The 22,451-nt window shown below is 39.9% G+C and overlaps 1 protein-coding gene across 5 annotated transcripts in view; it reads right to left on the bottom strand.

Annotated features, from left to right (window-relative positions):
- The window catches only part of LOC130159466 (galanin receptor type 1-like), a 31,242-nt gene extending 8,837 nt beyond the window's left edge, over positions 1 to 22,405 (bottom strand). The window contains exons 1-4 of one of the 5 annotated variants that reach the window (XM_056361134.1): positions 22,331 to 22,405; positions 21,203 to 21,376; positions 9,138 to 10,749; positions 7,415 to 7,480 (exon numbers count right to left, since the gene is read on the bottom strand). In XM_056361134.1, the coding sequence (XP_056217109.1) occupies positions 7,415 to 7,480; positions 9,138 to 9,842 (771 nt within the window). In that variant the 5' untranslated portion in view covers positions 9,843 to 10,749; positions 21,203 to 21,376; positions 22,331 to 22,405. Of the gene's footprint in view, positions 1 to 4,988; positions 5,283 to 7,414; positions 7,481 to 9,137; positions 10,750 to 21,202; positions 21,652 to 22,330 lie in introns of those variants that run through there. The other 4 variants (XM_056361135.1, XM_056361136.1, XM_056361133.1 and 1 more) reach the window with 4 other exon arrangements.
- Positions 22,406 to 22,451: the final 46 nt, after the last annotated feature.

Raw genomic sequence — 22,451 nt, 5'->3', positions numbered from 1 at the left:
AGCTGTTCAAGTGCCAAGGCCTTGGACATCGCATGTATTAAGCCTATATGAAAACCTTCCATTTGTGTGAACAGAAGCCAAAGAAACAGTTCAGCATCTAGGAAAGCAGTTACCGTGCAACTTTTGTCTGCCTCTCTTGGCCAAGATATTCAGGAATACCATCTGTCTTGAAGGAGTTCTGTATGTTTTACCTCAAGCTGTTGTATGACCTTCAAAATGCAGTGCTCCAGGGCGGGTCCCAAATCAACTCTGTATGTATTTGTGTTTACTTAGCTCTGGGAGCGATGAACAGCTAATTTGCATATAAGTAAATGTAAGGTGGTGAATATATGAGCCGAGGAAAAGTCAGCTTCGTAGAGAGAGTTGTGCTTTGAGCTGACCATTACCATTTAGGAGCAAGATCCTGGGCCTATGATAGTTTTTTGAACAGCTTTGTTCTCAAGTAGTGGCTATAAGAGGGGAAATTTAAAATAAGTAATAAAATAAGGCAAATACAGTTTTAGGAGTTATTAGGAAAGGAATAGAGAACAAGAGACACTTCTCTCCACCAGGTAAGCATGCTTCACCTTTCTATTGTAGTTAAACAATAGAAAAGCATGGTACTAATTTGTTAGCTTTAAATGGCTCAATTGCTCTGTTAATTGAACTAGATTCCAGAACTACTGTCCTTTTAAAGGGTCTTGCAAAATAGCTGTGAAATGCTCATCCCCACAAACATTCTTAAACTTGAAAAAGCATTTCAGATTGTTCAGCTTGCAAGTCTTGTTACTTGTTCTTTAAAGATGTGCAGAACAGAACTGAGTAAGCGTTCAGGAACCCTGGTGTGCTCCAGAGACCAGTAAACACCACAGGGCCATTTCATGATCAGAGTAGACCTTGGGTTGCATTAATTTCCATTGTTAAATCATCTTATTTACTGCAAATGTACGTTCAGAGTTCCTAGGGCTGGGCTGTGATGAAACACTTTTCAGCGCTGTCAGACAGGGAATTGTTAACTTTCCTTTGAGCCAAATTATAGACTCCCTGTACTCTGCATAATGTGGAAAGAAAGTAACAGAACTGAAACATTTATTTATGATAGAGGGGTGCATAGGATTTCTCAGCATGTAATCTTGCTGGCTGGCCTCAAGAAACGTTTATCCAAAACAAAACGATTATCCAAAACTGCAAAGGGGAATCCTGCAGCATCACACCATCTCAATTGTAAGGATGGCAACTTGTGCAGCTAGTATGGCATTAAATGGGGAAACAGGCAGCCATATCTCTTCTGTAAGCATATTCTTAGATCATCATGCAGAATTTCAGCCTAAGCTTGCAAAAAATCCTAAACTTCTTCCTTGATCTAATACACAAGCATTACATATAAATGGAAAAAGTGTATTAAATTGAGTATTTCCAACATGGACATGTAGATGTCAAGCATATATAAAAAATAACAAAGTGGGGATCTGAATTAAAGGCCAAACTCTTTTGATAGTGGAACATGAAGTCAGGATGCAAAAGAAACTTTGTGCAAGGGAAATTTTTGCGAAATCTCACGTGTGTGTAAACTGAAAAAGCTGCTGTAGTTTGTACATAATCATACTGTAGATTACAAATTGCAACCTTTTTTTGTGTCATATATGTTCCTGGAAGATTGTATGTCATCTGTAGGATTCTGTTAAATACAAACTTGTTCTTTTCAGTGAGTGCTTGAGCACTGACTTCGAGGGAGTGGCTGTCAGAGCTTTCCAAGCTGCTTATATACTGGGCCCACTCAAACAAAATGTGTTTGTAATTAACTTTACAATCATGTATCTAAACATTGCCTACAGTAGGTTGGCCTTAGAAAACAGGGCCCTCCTAGCTGTCCTAGTCCCTACATGTCTTCAAATACCACAAACTTTCAGTACAATATTTTGTCAAATGGGACAATGATAGCACAAAGATCACAAATAACGGAAGAGAAGGGAAAGGTGACTTTGCAAACGTCATGCACAGAATGAAATCCACGCTGGGACCCCAGGTATATCTGTGGCAATGTTGTCTGGGAGACAACAGCAGGGTCTTCAAATCCTGCTGAAGTGAAACCTATCATTTAAGACTTATTTAGAGATATATACTTCATATACCATGATGCTTGACAAGGGCCCCTTGAGGGGAAACTGAGTGGCAGTGCCGCTCTTTTTTTAGGTGTATGTGTCAGAGCTCCTCTTAATTGTGCAGATAGCTAAAAAACTTAAGATTGTTTTAACTGGGTTTTGTTTCATACTCGGATAACAGACCGTAGGCACTCTTGTCTGCGTGTGCAGCTCTGCTTGGTCCCTGGGTAGCTGGTGCTCCTGGGCTGGGTGCAGACAGTGCATACCAGGTAAGCCTGTGTGGAAGGCTGAGCACAGCACTGTGAGGACAGGCACAGGAAAACCATGCTGCGCCAGAAAAAGGCAGAAAGAAGTGGTAAAGAGCAAGAGCATTCTTAGAATAACAGATTCCTAGTACTGTAGATAATTAATCTTTTTTTCTGCAGGTTTGATTTATTAAAAAAAAGAAACTTTTTTTTTTTAATAATAAAAAAATGTTGATACAGATTACTATTACAATATGATCTTTAAAGAGAGAGGCTGAGCTACAGTACCAAGTGTCTGGTATCTGGTCTTCAGTAATACACTTCACATGCTCAGAGTCACTTAAATCCAGTGTTATTTTGCTTTTCTTACTACAGCAATGCAACTAGGAAAGTCAGGCATATACTTACGCAACACAGACTGTTCATTTGGCCATGCTATTATCATCTCTTCAGAAATCACCCTCGGTCTGCATCTAGCAGTTTCTTTCACTTGTTCCGTAAGTGTTTGCCTTCTGGAGATTAACGTGTTGTTTCCAGATTCACAGAATGTACTAATAGCAGCTGCAATACTGGCTCCTCTATGACCTTTTGGGTGGCTTGAATTTGGATTTGTCCCTGTAATCCTTATTGCACGTGTTTCTGTGTTCCGTGACTCGAGCTGTGTATTAGGGTGATGTTTCTTCTGCCTGTTATATCAGTGTTTACAGGATTTGGGGGTGGAGGGAATGATATTATACTAAGACTCCAACAAGATCAATGAAAGCTATAGGTTCAGAAACGAGTCATGACACTTTAAAAAATCTTACCCAATATTACTGGGCTTTTTTAGAAGCAGCCTATAATGGAGAATAATAGCAACATGTTTTTAGCCAGCATGTGGAATGCTGCTCAATGAGAAGTCCCTTCCCTAAGCTCTATGACACTTTGTTTTTTGTTTGCTTTGTTTCTTAACTATGTTTTGTCTTGAAGTGTTCTATCCCAGGGAGGGCATTTAGCACAAAGCAGAAGAGATTTTAGTTTTTCAAATTCTGAATGATAAAACAAACTGTTTGCAGTGGTAATGCAGGCAGCCATTCACTGGAAAATCTTGCTCAACAAGGACTCTGAATCTGCAATTTGATTTTTTTGAGACCTGTACTCATGTATGTAGCCCAGGTGAATGTTCAGTGAGATCTGAACAAATAGCTGTTTGCAAAATTTACTACTTATTCTGTAAAAAAAAAAAAACCACCAAAACGGACAAAACAAACAGAAAAAACAAACAGGAAAAAAATGAAATTGACCAGACCCAAACCCCTTTCCTGTAGGGGTGGACAGAGGAAAATTAGCTCAAGTGTCCTGCTTTCTTGAAATCACAGGCGTGAAGTAGAAACTGAGTGGTCACAGTTCCAGACTGTACTCTTCTGTACCAGTATGACACTTTGTTTTCCATATCAGTGTGGTCAAGATACACGCTGTGAATTAATAGATGTGAATTAGGTAATTTTATCACCTCATATTGGATGACTTTGCTGTTGTGTTACAATTTCTTTTGATAGATCAAGGCAATTAGGGTTTGGCCACTGAAGTCACACACATATTTTAGAACAAGCTAGACATTCTGTACATGCTATATTAACCTTTCAAAGGTAGAGCAAGATTCACTTGTCATACATCTTTGAGCAAAATAAGCAAAAGCTGTTCACTTAATCTCTGATGAAGTTTATGAATTACAACCAAACAAAACTACTTGTCACTCATAGACCAATTAACTACATATGAAGGAAGCTAATTTAACAGAACTGACACACATACAGATTTCTTGTTAGGCTTTAATGTGAAGTGTTCTTAAGGTGATCTGCTTTAAATGATTGACACTCGATGTGTTTCAAGTATACTTTGAAAGCATATACAGGAATTAAGTGAGTCTGCAACCTACCCAAGAAAGACTTCTTATGAAGTGGTAAGAGAAGTGGTTGAAATAAAAAATACTTGAAATAGGTATGCTAAAGATGCTGTTTGACCTGCAGAAAGGCTAGATGAGCAGTTTCTACACAGGAAGTGTTGGAAGGACACAAACTGTGAAAGAATGTTTGTGTATAGAGGAATGTATTTGATTTTTCTTTCATCTGAAAGGATCACCTATTTAATTGGGCCTAACTGTGCCAAATGGAACAAGAATTACTACTGGGCATTCCAGAATTATGGACAGCAAAATACTTAAGGTGAGGGAGGAAAAAGTGCTGTACCATTAACTTGTCTGAACAGGTCAAGTGAAAGTATTTTTTTTAAGATTGGTTGTCTCAGTCTTATCTAATCAGGAAACCCAAAGCTGAAGAAACTGTAGAGCGTTTTTTTCATCTAACTCTACAGGTCAAATCTGAAAATAATGCAGATTCATTTATGACATTCATTTTTTAAATGTTATTTTGTAACTTCCTGCTTTATGGGAAAATGACAGTAGTAATTTTCAACTGTTGGTAGCGTTCTCTTCAAATATAACAAAGAAATGGGTAGTGGGCCATTCATATATAGGTAAGGAAAGACAGAAGGGGAATTTAAACCAACCAGACTGTTGAGGGATTTATTTGTGATCTTGAGACCTAAAGCAACTTTTCAAAATAATGAAGTCATGAAATTATTCTGAAAAATGACAGCGCTTCTTAGCACTTTATTTGCTGTATTTTACGTGAACAGAATTGTCAACATATCTTGGTTGCCTTTTCTCATGGTAGCTGTTAAACACACAGAACTCTGCCTGAGCTTTCTGCTTGTAGTCTGCACTGTCTGCCCAGAAATTATACTCTTGGTTCTCAAATTTTAATTCATACTATATGTGTGGCAGCATCACTGTTCATCAGAAAGTCAGTAGGCAAAATAAGGTGTGGTATTCTTCAGCGCAGTCTGTTCCATGTAGGTCTAGTGGTGGTCCAGCAGCAGGCAATACATAGCAGCTAATTCTTGTATAATTTATTGCCTTAGAAAAGGTGATTAAAAGAATGTTTATCAGAATCCACTCAAAATCAGATGAGCTGGACTAATAACATTAATCTCAACAAGATTCAGGAACAAGCAGAATAACAAAGTGGGTATTTGTGAGGCTTTACGCTTATTTTGTGAACTTAGCAACTGTGAAGAAAACTTGATCAAAAAACACTTCTAAGGGGAGAGGGAAAGTAACTTACATCAAGGAAATATTGTGTGTGGAGCATTATAACTTTTATGTTCATCTTGTATTGTGAGATAATATTGCAAATATCAGTTGACTTCTATCCTTACAGGCAGTGTAGGTACAAGACCAATTGTGGATCGATAGTCCAAAGTGTACTACCAATAAAACTGAGCATATGTTAGTAAATGTAACGAACCAGTAGAAACTAAATATAATCTATAGTTAAATCTGGTTAGGATTTATAGGCATAAAGGACTCGGTAACAGATCTAAATCAACTAGAAGCAGCACAGGCCAGACCATTAAAACTCTAGCAAAATATTGTAGAGGATGTACCTGAAAGATATTATTTTTGTATTAAAACCCCTGGAGTTTTGTTTGAGGTGCTACCATAGCTGCTAAAAAGCACAGTTAACCTCCTAAAGTACCTCTGTTCTTTCCTGAATAGGTTGATCATGAAGACATGTATGTTGATGGGAACTGTGTGTTTTTCTGAGATACCTTAGCTGCATACCTAACATTAACCTACTAAGACTGGTTTCTTTCTGAGATAAGGAACATATGGCTATGTTATGTTTAGGGATATAACAGTAATTTTTTTTTTTCTCCATTATAGTGAGTCTCTGGTGAAAGAGAAATCAACAGAGGTGCCACTTCAGGTTATTATGAGGTATAGCTGCAGCATGCTGAAAATCTAGTATCTTGAATTCCTCGTCTTGTGAATGGTCTAGGTTTAGAGAGGCGTCCTGTAATGCTAGAGAATAAATCATTGGACGCAACTTGTCATGCTCAGAAGTGGTTCTGTGTTTCAAAACATCTGTAGCTTGTTGCAGCTGTGGTACCACTGTCTGTCTTTTTTTGCTGGAGTCACATCAAAGCTTTAATTTCAGTGTCTTGTACCCTTTTCAATCAAATGGCCATGTTTGCTGTAATGACCCTCATTTTTGTCACAGAATTATGATGACATCTTGTAAGGCTGCTGTAATATTGCAGGCAGCCACTGAAACCAGCCAATGCATTGGCTGAGAGCAAGTCAAAGCATTCCCTCATCATCTCCACTGATGTCACATCTGCTTGGGGGACACATGTGCTGCTCCTTTGGGTTGTACTGTTGCTGTGCCACTGGCACAGAGTGTGACCTGACAGCAGCTAATGATAGTACTCCATTACTTGCTGTCTTTGAGTAGCCAGAAAGCCTATGGTTTCACTTATCAATGCATTCTCAGCAAGTGTAACATTTCTGACTGAAGCAGCATTTTCCCCTTTCACATCAGGTAAATCTGGTGTTACATCACTGAAATCAGTGAGTTCTGCTACCTGAAAACTTCTATGAATTACAGCTTATTCACTCTAAGAATCTTAGAAAAGATTCTATCCTTAACATTTTCCCCATTAAATACTTGCAATTTGGCTTCTTTCATGCAGCTTGAGCCAGGAATAACCCTGTTCTTTGGCTTGCAAAGGGATCAAACCAGGATCTGAATTTACCACTTACTTAGATGCAAACATTTAGAAAGATCTTAAATGCAAACTGCAGCAAAACTGAAGTACTTCAGTTTCAGTTCTTCAGGTATTTTTGTTTCAGCTTGCTGAGGTGTACTCAAAACACCTGGATATTTTTATAGTTGGAGTATCTTACTGGCTGCCAATGTAAAAAGATGGTATTTGTGAGGTTCTATTATAGCACAATAAATCAAAAGGCAGTCCAGCAGGCATGTATATAGAGATCAGTATAGCATTTCAATAATGGCATCATTATGTACTGTGTTTATAAAGATATAACAAGCTGTCAACATGAATTCTGAACCTGAACTGAAAGACTGGTACATGAACAGCACTTCAGTACATGGGTGGAGCTTGAAAAGGCTGTTAGTTATTTTGGAAACCTGACACATCTATTATTATAGTCAGTGTACAGATTAAACCAAAGTTATTTACCTTCCTTTTTGATCTCTCTGACTTCTTGGAAACGTTCTTTACTTTCGTATGGAGATGATATAAAACCTTTGGGGGGAGAAAGGAGCAATATATTGAATGGGAAATTGATATGTGTATATTAGCATTTGAACTTTTCATACAAGCACCAAAAATTAAAGTAATTGTTTTAGCATGACTTCAACCAAAGTTGAATTTGATGCTTTGAGACTTCTAATTCTAAGCCCTCCACAGTTCTTTATCTTTCAAGAAACATTGTTTGGAAAAAGCATTAAAACAGCTGTATTTACAGAAGATGTAGTTCAGCATGTTATTAAGAGCTTGGCTGGCACAGCGCTGAAATCCACAGCAGCCTTGGAGTCATGGAGGAGTCAAAATCTTCCATGGATTTTGATTTTTAGATTGTGCTTCAGATTATCTATATTTATCCTCTAGGCTGGTTCTATACACAGGCAGAGAGCAGGCTGCCAGTACTGTACCCTGGTGTGACTGTCCTGCCGCTCCTGAATGCAGCACTAACAAATGGGGCAGGCAGAGTGGCTTCTCCTTTCAGAGGGAGAGTCATAAGAAATGTTAGAGCACTGTAGGGAAATTCTCAATTAACAACTTCTAGATTGAGCTTTTGAAATCTGATTACGGCATGGCAGTAATGTGGTAATATTTCTACTTCAGCCTTTGGAGCTAACAGACTAAATTTTCTGAATCAATTATGAACAAAAGTATGCCTCTTAAATGCAGCTTATATTCCAGTTGCTGCTTACCTAGGGCAGCAAGGGAACAAACTACTGGAGCTACAGTGTCAGGAGATAAGAATTCTAGTGGCTTTTCCCTCATGACAAGCAAAGCCCGAAGTTTAGAGATTTTTTTAGCTTAAATCTAAGTGCCTTGTCCTGTCTTTAGCATTGATTATAGCAGAATAGATGAGAATTGAAAGTAATGTATTTTTTGATTAAACAGACATGAACTTAAATTCCAGGAAAACTGTTTTTTTTCCAGGAGGGTAGACCTGCAACTGACTAGTGACAAGGAAGTCCAGTCCCTAGCAGTCCCATGGCACACCACAATAGGGTATTAACTAAAAATTCACAGAAAACTTATTCTGCATGCTAGCCCAACTCATCGACTTACTATCAGTCTTAAACTTGCTAAAGATTAGTAGGGGGAAACCAAAAATTCGACTGATAGCAATCCACAAGAAGAAATGAAGAGGTTTATTGCTGACTAAAACTGATTCTAACATGTCTTTTTGCAAATCTTCACAACACACAGTGTCTGAGTTTTGTGTCCAAAGGAGGAAAAAAAAAAAAAAGAGAGAGAGAAAGAAAAGAAAGAAATTGGGGAGATGTCTTTATCTAATACTGTTCCTGTACACTCTCTGCATAGTTTCTCCCTCCATGGGTTTATCCTCTTACCAGGAACAAATATTTGTTATCAAAAAAGAACAAACTGAAACATAGGAAAACCAGCAAGAATCTTTAGGAGTTTTACTTGTCAGGCTGGGTGTCAACTTAACTGTTATAATCCTTTCTGTGAGCTGATGTAATTTCATTCTGTTTTCCTTCCCTCCCCCTGCCTCAGAGAAGTATTCTATACCAGGAGAGAATATGGAAAGGACTGAATTTATTATTTGTTGGCTGGGTAGCTTGAGTGTACACATCCAAGCCACCAAGAGTCTGGGAGTGATCTTTCCCTCCGTTTAAAAATTACTCACATCCCTTTCACCCACCTTGGCATAGCAGCAGGTGATGAGCACCAGGGGCAGGAGGTATCCCACCAGCAGGATGGTAATCTTGTATATCTGCTTGGCTGTTGAACCGTTTGCCCAGTACTCCCAGCAGAAGGAGCTGTTGGGTGCTTGATGATGTCCACTCATGAGGGCCTGGTGCTGGGCCACAGGGATGGCAATGAGTAGAGACAGCAGCCAAATGACACCCACACCAAGGGCAGCATTACGCTTGCTGCGGATGCAGAGTGAACGCTTGGCGTGGACCACAGCAATGTATCTGTCCACAGACATAGCCACCAGAGTAAAGATGCTGACCAGCATTGTTGCCATAGCCAAGTAATGAACCCACTTGCAAAAGAAGGCGCCAAAGATCCATTCTGGCAGGGAGTAGATGGTGGCCTGGAAGGGGACACAGAAAAGCAGAAAGGAGAAGTCTGCAATGCTCAAGTTCAGGATGAAGATGTTGGTAGTGCTGCGTGATGGGCGTCCCCCAGATCGGAGACGCCCCAAAACAACCAACACCAATGTGTTTCCCACCATTCCCAGGAAGAAAATCAACCCAAAAAGCACCGGTACAATCACCACCTCTGGGCCACCCCTGGTTGCTCCTGACCAGCATGTTGGGGCTGTTTGGTTAGTCTCAAGGCTGCACTTGCTGGTGTTGGCTCCAAAGGAAAACACAAAGTTGTCTTCCTGCTCCTCCATGGAGACAGGCTGCTTGGAAGGCAGGGAGCAGTCGCTGTAGCCCTGACTGCTATCGGGCAGGTCTACGTTTGTTAGTGGTGGCCAGTCTGAATGCTTGGGGTTTCCAGTGCTTTGTCTTTTGTGAGCAATTTTCTCCAGATGATTCTTCCAAGCTCTGTCTGATCCTGGTGCAGATTATTCCAGGAACTGGCAAAAAAGGCAGCTGAGGAATTGCAGCTACAGGTTTGGCAGTTGGTGCTGGAGAAGCTTATGTGGCAGAGAAAAAGTCTGTGCCAGAAGGGCTGAGGATGAGGCTGCTCTGGAAGCTTGGAGCAGAGGCAGAGCCACTGCAGCTCAGCTTCTTCATGCCCCTCCTCTTCTGCTTCCCTCCCACACCAGTCCTTGGATCTGCAGCTGTCGTACCTGCTTTCCCAGCTCTGATCGGTGCTTTGGCATAAAACCCAAATGCTGTCTGTGACCTGATCCTTTCAGAAAATAACTCCTGATCAGCTCTGTCCCCATAGGTTATTACTCACCGGGAGGGGAAGAGCGGAGCAAAAACAAGTTCTCACCCAAAGGGATAGGTCAAGCAGCAGCTGCTGAGCAATACCGTGTGCAGTTCTGTGAGGAGCAGCATTGGAACTGGCTGCGTGAGGAGGAAAAACGCTAAAATAACGGTTTTTATCAACGAGCAGGATTTTTGGTTTTTTTTGTTCCATAGTCTTTAATGTGCTCACATTAGAGCACAAAGCAATCTGAATAGTTGGGTTTTCAGCACAAAAAGCTGGGAAAGACTTAGATTCTGCAGCTGGGTGGTCCTGTCACTTCTTGGACATCTGCCCAAATTCCTTACCGCCTGAATATTCGTGGATCTTGTTGATCCAGCTGTAAAGAAGTTCTTCATTCAGCCCAGTAATGCCAAGAGCATCTGCACTGGAAAAGGAAATGTTCAGTCTTTCTAGCTGTGAGGAGCTCTAATATTCCCTGCCAGGGAACAGAGATAGGGATTTTTTATATATATATATATTATTTTTTTTTTAGAAAAGTGTTATTAAGGATTAATGGCTAGTTATTGTGGGGGTTATGTTTACTTATAGAAACAGTATGTATGTTTTAGAAGGCACTGAGTAACTTGGTTTTGACAGTCTGTTTCCTTATATTTCCTGACCGATTTTGTGAACTCTACAGGCAGTAAGGAGGGAACAAAGTTTAGGCAAATACTAACAGTACCGGCACACAGTGATTTATGCATACAGGGTAGCTTCTTGCTCAGAAGGGTACACATCTCTCTCAGTGGTTACAGGTCTTTGTCACGGTGGGCCACCACTGGCTTCTGTGGATGCGAGGTTTAGACTGGAGGGAGCCCTTTAATTTTTGAAACAAAGTTTGGTATTGCTCTGCCTTGTGACTTCTTTCCAAGCTGCTGTTGAGAGGTAATTGGGCTGCCTTCTTTAGCCTGCTCTGATACACTCTTGTTTAAAATCTGTTATGAAGCTAGACTCCTGATTTTCCCCCATGGTTTTGAGGCAGGTTATGGGGTGACGTGGGAAGTGGCCAGGGAGTGAGAGATACCTAAGTTGCAATGGAAAAATGTATCTACCCTTGTTGTGTGCCAGCGAGCAGATCACTGTAGCTGGACCATCTGTCTAGATGACACCTGCATTTCTCTTGGTCTTCTGCGGCCCGGCTGCCTTGTAAGCTGTGGCACAGCACCTCAGACACCATGAAGTCTTCCAGTCCCCCAAATCTGTCTGTTTGCTGGGTTCTCTGCCCTCCGCTGACAGCTGCTTGCAACGCTCCGCATTTCAGGGACCCTGCAAGCTCTGGGGCCGTGATGCAGATCCGAGTGCCATCTGCTGGCGTTTCCCCTTCACTGCTTTCAGGCGGCTCCCGTGGTGGCCCTTGGCCTTCCTTTCCCTCAAACGTCCAGTCAGTCCCGCTGTTCAGTAATGAACTCTGTCTGCTGCTGTTTTCCTCTCGTCCTCGTGCACGTACACACCCTTAAATCATGAAACTTAAATATACTTGCTTTTCCTTTTGTGGTAATATGTGAGCACTGTACGGTTATTTCTTGTAATACTATTTATATGACTTCCTGTAACATTTTAGAGAAGGGTATTGACAGTGATTTCAATTGATGTTTCTGTATTTTAGACCTGTTTGGGTTTTTTTCACCCCTTTTCTTTATTGGGCAGCCATATCAGAATATATTATTTAAGAAGAACCTGTAGCAATCACAGCAAATGGGAGCGTGAGTGTGAACAAAATAATAAAAACTGCATCACGAGTGGTTTCTACTGCAGGGGATCTGAGACTATGCATGCAGGCATTTGAGAATTGCATGCATGTGCCATCTGCAGAACAAACACAGCGTTGCAGATCTGAAAAGATTGCATGGCACGCTAAGCGGAAACTGGGAAGAGAACAGCACTGTTCTGTCAGTGAGGAGGAACAGATCATAGGAATGTTTAGATTTCTAAAACATTTTTTAAAAAATCTCCTAAATTCTTACAGAAGCACATTACCAGCTTGCTTCTCCATCTTCAGAATTTTATTCATTTTTTTTTTAATGGATTGCTCCAGGGTTGGTTTTTTTTCAGATTTCAGTGAGAGTGTTATAACTGGTGGAGTGGAAGGAAAGGTGAATATTCTGGATGGAAGGTGGCAGTGACCTGCTGAATTAGACAGCCACTAAACTAAGTGCAAAAAGCTTGCTTTCACCAGGGAACTGAGATGCTCCAAATGTGACTTCAAATGGAGGTTGGCTGGTGTGGGAGTATTCCTGGCTGATCTTACTTGAGAGGAAAAAATTTCCAGCAGTAATTTACATGCTTTGCTGAAAACTTATCCTGAAATTGTGCTTACTGTGGCATTCAAAAGTTCCGAAAAAGGTCAAGATTCCTTATTCTGTTTGTCTCTTTCTGCCACTTCTCAACTGCTTTAAATGGTGTGTTTTTGACAGAGAGAAATCCCCTGTCCTCAAGAATTCACAGCCCAAATGCAGTTGGAAGGGAACTGTCCATGCTTAGACAAAGTACTTGCCATAAGACATATTTATTAGTCCAACTAGGCAAAGAAGATCAGGTCACTTCACTGAGTGCAGGAGCACAAACAGCAAGTGAACCTGTAATGTCTGATTTGTTGGGGACATTCACATTATGTGGTACTTGAAAATTTGTGGTGTTTCACCTGAAAACTATGAAAAATTAATGCACTGTGGACTGGGGTCCATGAAATATCTCAGCCCTACAAATTCTGCTGTTCTTTAGAAACTCCGTTGCTTCCTGGATGAAGACAACAAACATTTAAAAATGAGTAAGATGCTGGAAGAAAAGGAAACTGAATATTCTTTGTGGGAGGAAAAATAAGGTAGAAGTTTGAGAGTCATCATCTAGGTTGAGACTGAACTGGAAGCCAGATGCTGTTGCCTTTGTCTGAGCTGGTGTTGGGCCAAATGAAAGCATTGGGCTCACATGCTGAGTCCCTGACTAAACAGGCATTGGAGGTGTCTTGTTGAGAGAGGACAGCACTGGACCTCTATGGATAAATTGACAATCCCACAGTAAGGAGAAGAGGGGGAGAATGTCAGCCCTAGGAACAAGAATGGTGGGAAAAAATCCAAAACATTAGATGGTAGTATTTAAATGGTAACATTTTTAGCCTATGTAGGTACAAACTAATTTGTCCATTTTCTGATTGCTAATGGGTGCTTCAGCTCCTGAGTATGCTGAATATCAGCGTAAATCACTCTTACTCTTTTGATAGTGATGGTTCAGCTTTTTGATAACTGTGCATTAGCTCTCTAAGCCTCTTTTGAGTGGAAGGAGGTCACTCAAGCATAACAGTGGGCAAGAACCCTACTGTCACACTTCCTTCTTTCTCTCCCTGGAGAATGTGGGTTGCATCTCAGATCCAGATCCATTTAAGGAAAACAAACAGACATCCAGCCCCAAAAGTCCCATTCGTGGCTTTGAGTTCAGCAGCTGCTTTTCTATACTCTGCTTTTCAGAAAGCTAACTTGGGCTGAAGAGCCCTTTAGGCTGAGTAATGAGCTACTTAGATGCACCCACTAGGAAACAAGCAATGGTAGGTCTGAAATCTCTGCACCTGGATTGTAGCAACCCTCTCCAATTGTGATCTCAAGCTTGATTGTGCATGGGGAGAGAAGGTGAAGTGTCCATTCCCCTTGAAGTATGACCCCAAGAGGGGCACAAGGTCCTGCTGCCTGCTCTGCATATATTGGCCCAAAAAATGAGAGCCCAGATTAAATCCCTTTCTCACCCTACATAATCCCTTTCCTAAAGAAACTAAAACCTTCATCCTCTAGACACTAAGTTACTTGTCCACCAGGCCATAAATCAAGGTGTTTGGGGTACTCTTGCCCATGTGCGAGCTGTGATGAAGTGCTGCAGCAAGTACAAATGTCACAGGGCCAGAGAAAAAAATAGACTCTTAAAGCTAGGCGCTTGGTGGAGGAAAGAGTGAGTTCTGAAATATGACTTCTCTGCTTGGTGAGTTTTAGAGTTAAAAGGTCAATATAATGATAAGTAAATCCTCTCAAATTTTGTGAGTTATGAAGTTTGAGTCTCTTGTGTGGAGGATTGGAGCTGAACCCGTGTATTTCTCTCTGACCGTGGAAATGTCAAACATTGTGTGTCATGAAAAGATAGAAACATCTTTTATGGGAAGTCTGAAATTGTTAATGTGCTATGTCAGTGTGTGAACTAAACTGGAACCTTAGGGGTCATAAATAGCCATTCCCTCTCGCTTGTGGATCTCAGAGGGCTGGACATCAGTTTGGTAAGTAGATATCAATTTGGCACAAGCCTGTGCGTGTGTGCACAAGGGAGAGACTTCAAAACACGGAACAGGCTGGTTTCATCAAACAGCTGTCTGAGAGGGTACTCTCCTGCATATGGGTACCTAAAGTCACAAGTACCAAAGATCAATCACTTGGTATCTTTTGAAGTGTTTCAACTTGATCTGAACAATTTATTAGGCTGTAAAACTCTTTCCTGATGAAAGAGGTTTAGACTGTACATAACTGAGAAGAGAGTCCTTTCATTTTAATTGCTGACAGCTTCTAACACAGCTGCTCTGAGTCCTGTGATGTTGCCATTGAGATGGTACAGTAAGGATTTAAAGCAGATGGAGGTTTACTAATTAATTCTTAACCTATTAGATCAGTTCATACTATTTTTAAAAAAACTTAATCATGGAACTGTTTGAGTGGGCTGTTGGCTGGCTCTGTGGATGTGCGTGTTTGTATTGCTTAAGTGTTAGTTGAGGTGAAAGCTCATGGCATGTACAGCCATGTAACAACAGAAAAACAAAGCAAGTTCTTAAATGTAAATATAGGCTAAATACTGAAATTGTGACAAACCAAGCAATAGCATTCTGTGCTTTCCATCCCCAGCAAGGACAGGAAGATCACAAGGGTGTACCTACACAAATTTGCATCACACTTCTGGATTGAGACTGCTAATTGTTCCTGCTTTTTGTGGCTTGTACCATAATCACTCTCCAAATCAGCTTCTAATGGCCTGTACTACTTCCTAGCAAACACATAACCTAAAATATGATAAACTGAACTTGGGAAATATACTGATCTGGCAGAACTTCATGTTTATGTCACTCTAAAATTTGCATGGAGCTCATCTGAAGTTAGTATTTTTTCCCTCAAATCGTTAAACCATTAATCTGTTTCCACAGGTTAAATAATTTTAGATAAAATTCTAGCTGATTTTTGACTGTTATTCAAAGAAAGGTCTTATTTAGTAGAAGGTACTTTGAACTAAGAAAAGTCCTTTTGGTTCCAAGTCCTTCAGTACTATATCTGCACTGCTCTCAGGAGTACGCTCCTTTCCAGGAGTTTGAGAGTGTGAGCTCTTGTGAATTCTGGCTTTCACCCATTTTAATAGGTAGGGAGGGGGAGCTGAAGTGTACCATCAGTTCAGCTTCACGTAGATTTATAGAACAGTCTTGGTTTTTCAGACAAACTATTTTGTTTTGCTCAGTATCTCAGTGAAGGTATTGCTGAATTGTTTTCTATATGTTGTACATCTTCAGATTATTCACTAGAAATGACCTGTGGGTAGTTTATCTATTTTGCAGGTGTCTTAGCACATAAATTATGGTAAGGACTCAGTCTTCATTCCCTGAGGGAATTCCATTAAAACAGGGAATATTTCTAAAAATCTCTTAGGAGGCCTTATAGATGATTCAGGCCACAGGACTGAATATGTCATCTGCATGTTGTCTGCCTGACCTGCTTATATGTAATCACTGAGTGCAGGCAGTGTATTTCAGAAGAAAAAACAACTGTCCTGAATAATGTAGGCTGAGTGAAAATTGTTACCTGTAGCAGTGGGGAGACAAATCCAACTTTACAGAACATTCTTTGATGTATGAGAAAAAACGAAGGTAGTTATTCAGAAGCTTATGGAACAGATAGAATTTTAAAAAGCAAACCAACAACCAGACAACTTCTAAAGATTACTACTTCATTGTGCACATAATTTGGCATCAACTAAAGCATAGACATATGCTGCTCGTGTTCAAACAGTTGTCTTTAAAAGTGTGTCTGTAGAAAGCTTCAAAACAACTCAGAGATTTGCCTTTTTCATCCTTAAAGAGCTGTTTTATGGTGACTTGTAAAGTCAGTCTCCAAGGTAGAAAATTATGTTGGTAATAAACAGATCACATTCAACCTGATGCAGATCAAGGGAGCAGAAACATTTTGTTCAATCCTCCTCTGAGCAGTTTACCATATTGTTACTAAAACAACTGATAATAATCTCTTTGCCAAGCTCTTTTATCTCTTGAGGTAGTGTTTCATATCGTATGCTAAGATAAAGACTTTCTTTCTCTGCCAGAACCTCCTGTCTCCTGATGAAGGAAACTTAAATATATATTCTGGTAAAAGGCTTGAGGCTCTCAGTAACTCTTACACACTTCATATGCCCTGCTAAAATAGCTTATCTGCTATTTTTTTAAAAAAATATCTTTATTTTCTGTAGAATGGGCTGGGACTATTTTTTTGAAAAACAAAACCAAACCAAAACCAGAATATCTTTTGTTCCTTGTTTTATGTGACTTGAATGATCGAAGTTCTGAATGCTTTTTTACAGTTTAACTTCATGCTGTGTTCAGCTTATTCTAATTTAACTTCTTCGCTAGAAATAGAAAGTAAGTCACATGAGACTTACACTGATTTATAGTATAGGTTTTAGAGTCAGTATGCAGCCTATGCTTAGGCCAGTGAAGGTTGTAATATGCCTAAGCTGCTTCAGTCTTCTATGATTAGATACTCTGTAAAGTCACATGGGAGAGTGTTTTTAGTTATCTCCAGTTGTTTTATACAAACAATCATGTAATTCAAAACTAATGGTGAATAACATAAATAACCTGCATCCTTCTCTCTACATTGCAGGAGCTCTAGGTAATAAAAAGGGTAATTTTTCAAAATCCATTTTAACTTAACCTGTGTTTGAAATCTTCCAACTCCCACAGTGTATGACCCAGTAACACAAGATCTGATTCTTTTGTTTAACTTCCTTAGTAATTATCTAGGTTAACTATATGTACATGAGAACTCTGGAGTACGTTTTCCTGTGAACTCCAGTGCGAGTCTCTTAAAAGTGAGGCACAACTCAGCCTTACTGGCAGAAATAGATCCAAGCTGAATCACTGACTAGGAAGACTGAACTGTTGAACTATTCAGCTATTTTTGATTTGTTAGTCATATATACCTTCTAGTGAAACATTTTCCTTTTGGTAAAAATCAGTAACAATACTTTCCAATTACTTGAGAATGTGCTCAAAATACCCACAGAGATCTTTTGCCACATTGATGAATTATCAGACTGCTAAGAAATGAAATTAGTACTTCAGTGAAAGTTTTTCAGTTTTAGCTAGATACTCAGTCAACAGTCTAAGTCCCATCAGCTCCACTCTTGAAGCAAGAAGCAATAGCAGCTTGAAAACTGTAAGAACTCAAAATTCAGACAGTGACTTTTCTTTGATTAATAGGTATCATGGTTGCATACATGAATAAAAGCAGCAGTGCAGAAATACTGGGTTCTCTTTATGCAAACTGAAGTGTGTGATGCCATTGACTTTGTTTTAGGCCCTTTGGCAACTTCTTTTGAGGCAGTTAAGTGAATTAAGAACTGGTGAGTTCCCTGTCTCTCCCAAACTGGCTCTATCAGAGGCATGATGAGGCAAGTCTGGTTAAACACAGAGGAGTTTAAATGCTCCTTAGTGTGGGGATTAATCCTTCATATGACACTTTCATGTCTTCCTTACTGGACAGGTAGATGCATGGCAGATATTGCTGATTATAAATACCCTACAAAGTGCTTTTCCCTTACCTAGACTTTAAAAGAAAAATAAAACAACTCCATTTGAACAGCCACAAGCATTGTATCTATGCTTTGTTTGCAGACTTTCTTCTGCAGTTTAATTTTTGATAAGGCAGGTAGAGTTGTTTAATAAAGCTTGTTATTCATTTACAACCAACCAAGTAACAAATTATGATCTTGGTTGCAATGGAAATCATATTGGAATAAAGCTACAGAAGGTGAAGATTGTTGGGTATACAGTGTTGGCAGGTATATATAACAAACTAGGACAAGAAAATGCCAAAACCATAATAAACCTCAAAACAGGATGCTTGTTGATACTTGTTGCTTATTCTGTAGAGAATAAGGGAAGTGTTCTGGCTTGTGTCATGAGATTCAAGACAACATATCTTTCCTGTGTGTTTTTGTGGTTTTGTGTCCAGCTCTTTTGTGAACTGAGTGTGGTCAGAGTGATGAGAGTGATATCTCACATTTTGGCCTTATACAGAAGAATGTCTTGATTTGGGTCCTCATATTTGTAAACATATATGACTATGCAAAGGGCAATCGAATCCCAATGCAGAGTCTGAGGAGACATACTTGTGTTGTGAAAGCTGGCAGCAGAATGTCATTCTGGAGAGGCACTGCTCCGCTTGTTAAATACCAGACTTGCTGGTGTTTAGAGGAAAAAAGCTGAGAAGGTATTGCAGCTTCACTAGAGTTATCGGCTTGGTCCATCCTCATTTGAAAAATAGATCACTCTATGACAGCATGAAAACACTTAGCTTCTCATGGTGATAACCTAGTTTAGGGCTGGTTAACAAACCTGTTTTCCCTGCATGTGTATCAGTTTTGGTTTACCTAGCTGGTTGGGTAAGATCACTTGTCTTGTTCATCTCCTAATACTCCTCTTTCTATAACAAGATACACTGTCAACTGGCTGGTTCTGGAGAATAACAAAATTCTGCAGTAGTTCTCCTGAGTAAGTCTTGGTCTTTTGCTGTGCAAATACCCCTTTTACTCAGGCTATTATCACAAAATGCTGCTTGTTGAGAAAGAAGAGATGTAAGTGTACATGCTGCTCTTTAATAGGAAAAAGTTTCCATGGTGATTTTCTCTCATAGCTGCAAGGGAGCTCTCTTTCCAATAGAACCACATCAATTCTCTGTCTACTGCCTTATTCAGATTACTGCCAAATTCCTCAGTTAAAAAAGCCCTGTCCTTAAGCATCACAGTATGTTGTGTAGATGATAATCAGAAACAATGGATCCTAAGTTGGTAAATTTTCTGGTCTAACAAAGACATCCTAAGACAAAGGTACTTTGAAGTCTCTCAACAAGACTTCTGTAAAAAAAAAAAAAAAAAAAATTGCCCCCAGCTCAGGATGTTTAAGAGCACATGCAAAATATCCAGAAGATACCATCCTCTCTGCCACCATAATCTGTCTGTTATGTGACAGTAGATTTGAAGCATTTTGTGGAGACAGTCTTAAGCACCGGTGAACGCAGTAGCCTAAAGGTCACACCTAGTAACTTGCTTGCTGCTGACACCATAGTGTGAGTGACTTCAGTGGATGAAGCACTCCTGTCTTTCCTGAGCTGTACGATCTTCCATTTTCCCAGAATAACCTGGGAGTAAACACAAGTTAAAAAAAACCCCAAACCTAACAACAACAAACCCTCAAAAAAGCTCAGTACAAATGCCAGTATTACACAGGCCAAAGTACAGAAATGTAATTTGCAATGCTGTGTTCATGAACACTGGTCAGTTCATATCACTGAAAGATTTAGGCTAGGTCTATGCTTAAATTTACACTTCCAGAGCTGCCAGCTGTGAGTGCAGGGGTAAAACATCTCCAAACCCAGTGTAGCTGCTGTATTTCACAGTAAGGGAGGGAATAAAGAGGGCTCAGGTCTGGGTCAAGTATCACCTGGACATATCTACAGATCTGAGATAATGATCATGATTTAGGCCTCCCACTAAAAATCAAAGCAAAGTCTTTGAAACTCAAATTAAAAACCCGACCTGTTACTAAGTGGCAGAAATTAAGCTGATGAAGCAGACTTGCTCTAAACTGGGTTTTCTCATTGATACCAAAAGGATTTGCTCTTCTTGGAAACCTGTGCTGAGCAGGACACGTGGCATTCAGTGGAGCTTGCTGCCCTGCATGGCTGTAGGTGCCTAATGTTGCAAGGGCAGCTGCTACTTTAATAGAAATGGCTTTGCTGTTGCTGAAAATTGGTGTGGCAAGTCGCAGAACTAGAGTTTTGAGAATTCTGCTTTTAAACAGGAAAGAGTGCCTATATACGAAGCAATCCAGAATGGGAAAGCAATGTTTCTAAGTTTTGGGTTTTGTTTGGTTTCTTTTTTTTTTTTTTTTAACTGTTTCTGGAAACCTTTTTAGTTATAATTCCTGACCTGTGCAGGCAACAATTCCTGCTGTCTGCAAGGCTTTTGTGATCTCTTCTATTGCTATTTTAAGAGATCTTTCTTTTTATTTTCTTGTTATGGGGAAAAAAACCCAACAAAAAACCTAAACAAACCCTCCCACCTATCTGAAGCAAGTTAGCTTGCATCTTGGTTCACAGAAATGGTCTATAGTCCTGATAATTAGCAATCTGTAATCAGATCACGGATTGGGTGTGACTTTATTTGGGAAGCTCCTGCCACCTTGTGGCAAAAACTTGCATCTTTCTTGAGTCAAAATAATTCATTTGGATGCCTAATAACTTTGTAGAAAAAAATGTATAGCCAAACAAAAAGGAAGCAAGGAGACAGGATGATTTGCTTGGTTTGCTTCTCTATTTGGGCATCATCACTTGTAAATATTACACGTATTTTAAAATTAGCATGATTTACATGGATAGATAAGCTTATTGCAACTTTTTTTCCTGTAGCTGCTTTGCCCATCTTTCTTTCCAACACACTACAGAAATTAATTCTGTGAAAGTATTGAGCCAGGAGAACCCACAACAACTTCGGTGTTTGTATAAGAAGTTGTTGACAAGAGTCATTGATGAATGTCGCAGTAGTACTTACATGTGTCATCCTGCAAGGTATCTGCTTTCATTATGGCACTCTTCGCTTTCAACTGTAGAAAACGTTCAGCTAGCGATTACAAAGCTTCTTAGTGACTGCAAAGCTTTTGTGACATCTTGATATGCTCCATGAAGCCTTTTCTCTGTTCAGAAGACAGGAAAATAAAATTCGCATCTGTGAAGGGAAACGTTCATGTTTGTACTCCTTCATGTTTCTTTTGCATTTGGTAATTGGTGTCAGCTGATGTGGTTCTGTACATGCATATGCTGAGAGTGTACGGCATCATCTGAACTGTTTTCACAGATGCTGCTCAAACTAGGGTTGTGAAACTGTGGCAGCTTCAGCCACCCACAAGTGAGAGTAACGTGGGGAAAAGTAGGTTCTTGCTGACTTGGTTTGTAACCTCTTTGATTTCCCAAGCTTAGCTTAATATTTCTTGCAAGGTCTTACCTGAGAAATATGTTGCAGCTATGCTGATTTAAATAATTACAACAACCAATGAACCTCCCATCACCAACCCCTCCAAGTGTGAGCACACTCCATTTCAAGACCTGAAACTAATACTGAGATCATTAGAAGAAACAGATGGAATTTAATTTGCAATAGTTAAGGCTCCTGTATTGCTATTTTTGTGCAAATGGAAATTTTGTTACATGAGATTTCCTCTAACATGTTGTAGCAGTTTCTAGTTAAAACACTGATAGCTATGCTCGAGAAATGCCAAACTGACAGCCTGGGACATTGCCATCTTTACATGGAAGTCAGATACCAAGTTTGGATACTTGATAAACAGCATTTATAATACTATGTTTAAGTGGCTTGTTCCCAAGCCATTTCAACCACTGTATGTGGTTTTAAAGCTGATTCCCACAAAAAACTATATCCATGTCAAATGCTGGAGTGCTCTTATGCAGGATAGGTGATGTCATGAGCTGGTAGAGTATAAGGATTTATGGAGAAACCAAATTGCAGTTAAAAATGGCTGCCCAAGTAAGCATCTGCATTTGCAAAGCCCTACTTTCCCAGCTGTAGTAATCTACAATTTAATCTGTGCTGGCAGTAAAAACACTAGTGCTTTGGACATGTAAGCATTGAGATTAGCGGAGCTAGTCTGTGGCTGGAACAAACCTTCCTAGTGTGAAAAATAGTTCCAACACATTAAGTTATCCCTCTGTGTCCTGACAGCAGCTGGTATGAGTTTAAGTGCTGCAGTTATTTTATAGCTTCTTAGGGTGCTCCAAAATATGTC

Source organism: Falco biarmicus, chromosome 15, assembly GCF_023638135.1.
Source record: "Falco biarmicus isolate bFalBia1 chromosome 15, bFalBia1.pri, whole genome shotgun sequence".
In the NCBI taxonomy this organism is placed as follows: Eukaryota; Metazoa; Chordata; class Aves; order Falconiformes; family Falconidae; genus Falco; species Falco biarmicus.
The sequence above is the reverse complement of the archived record's forward strand: the minus strand, read 5'-3'. Positions and strand labels throughout refer to the sequence as shown.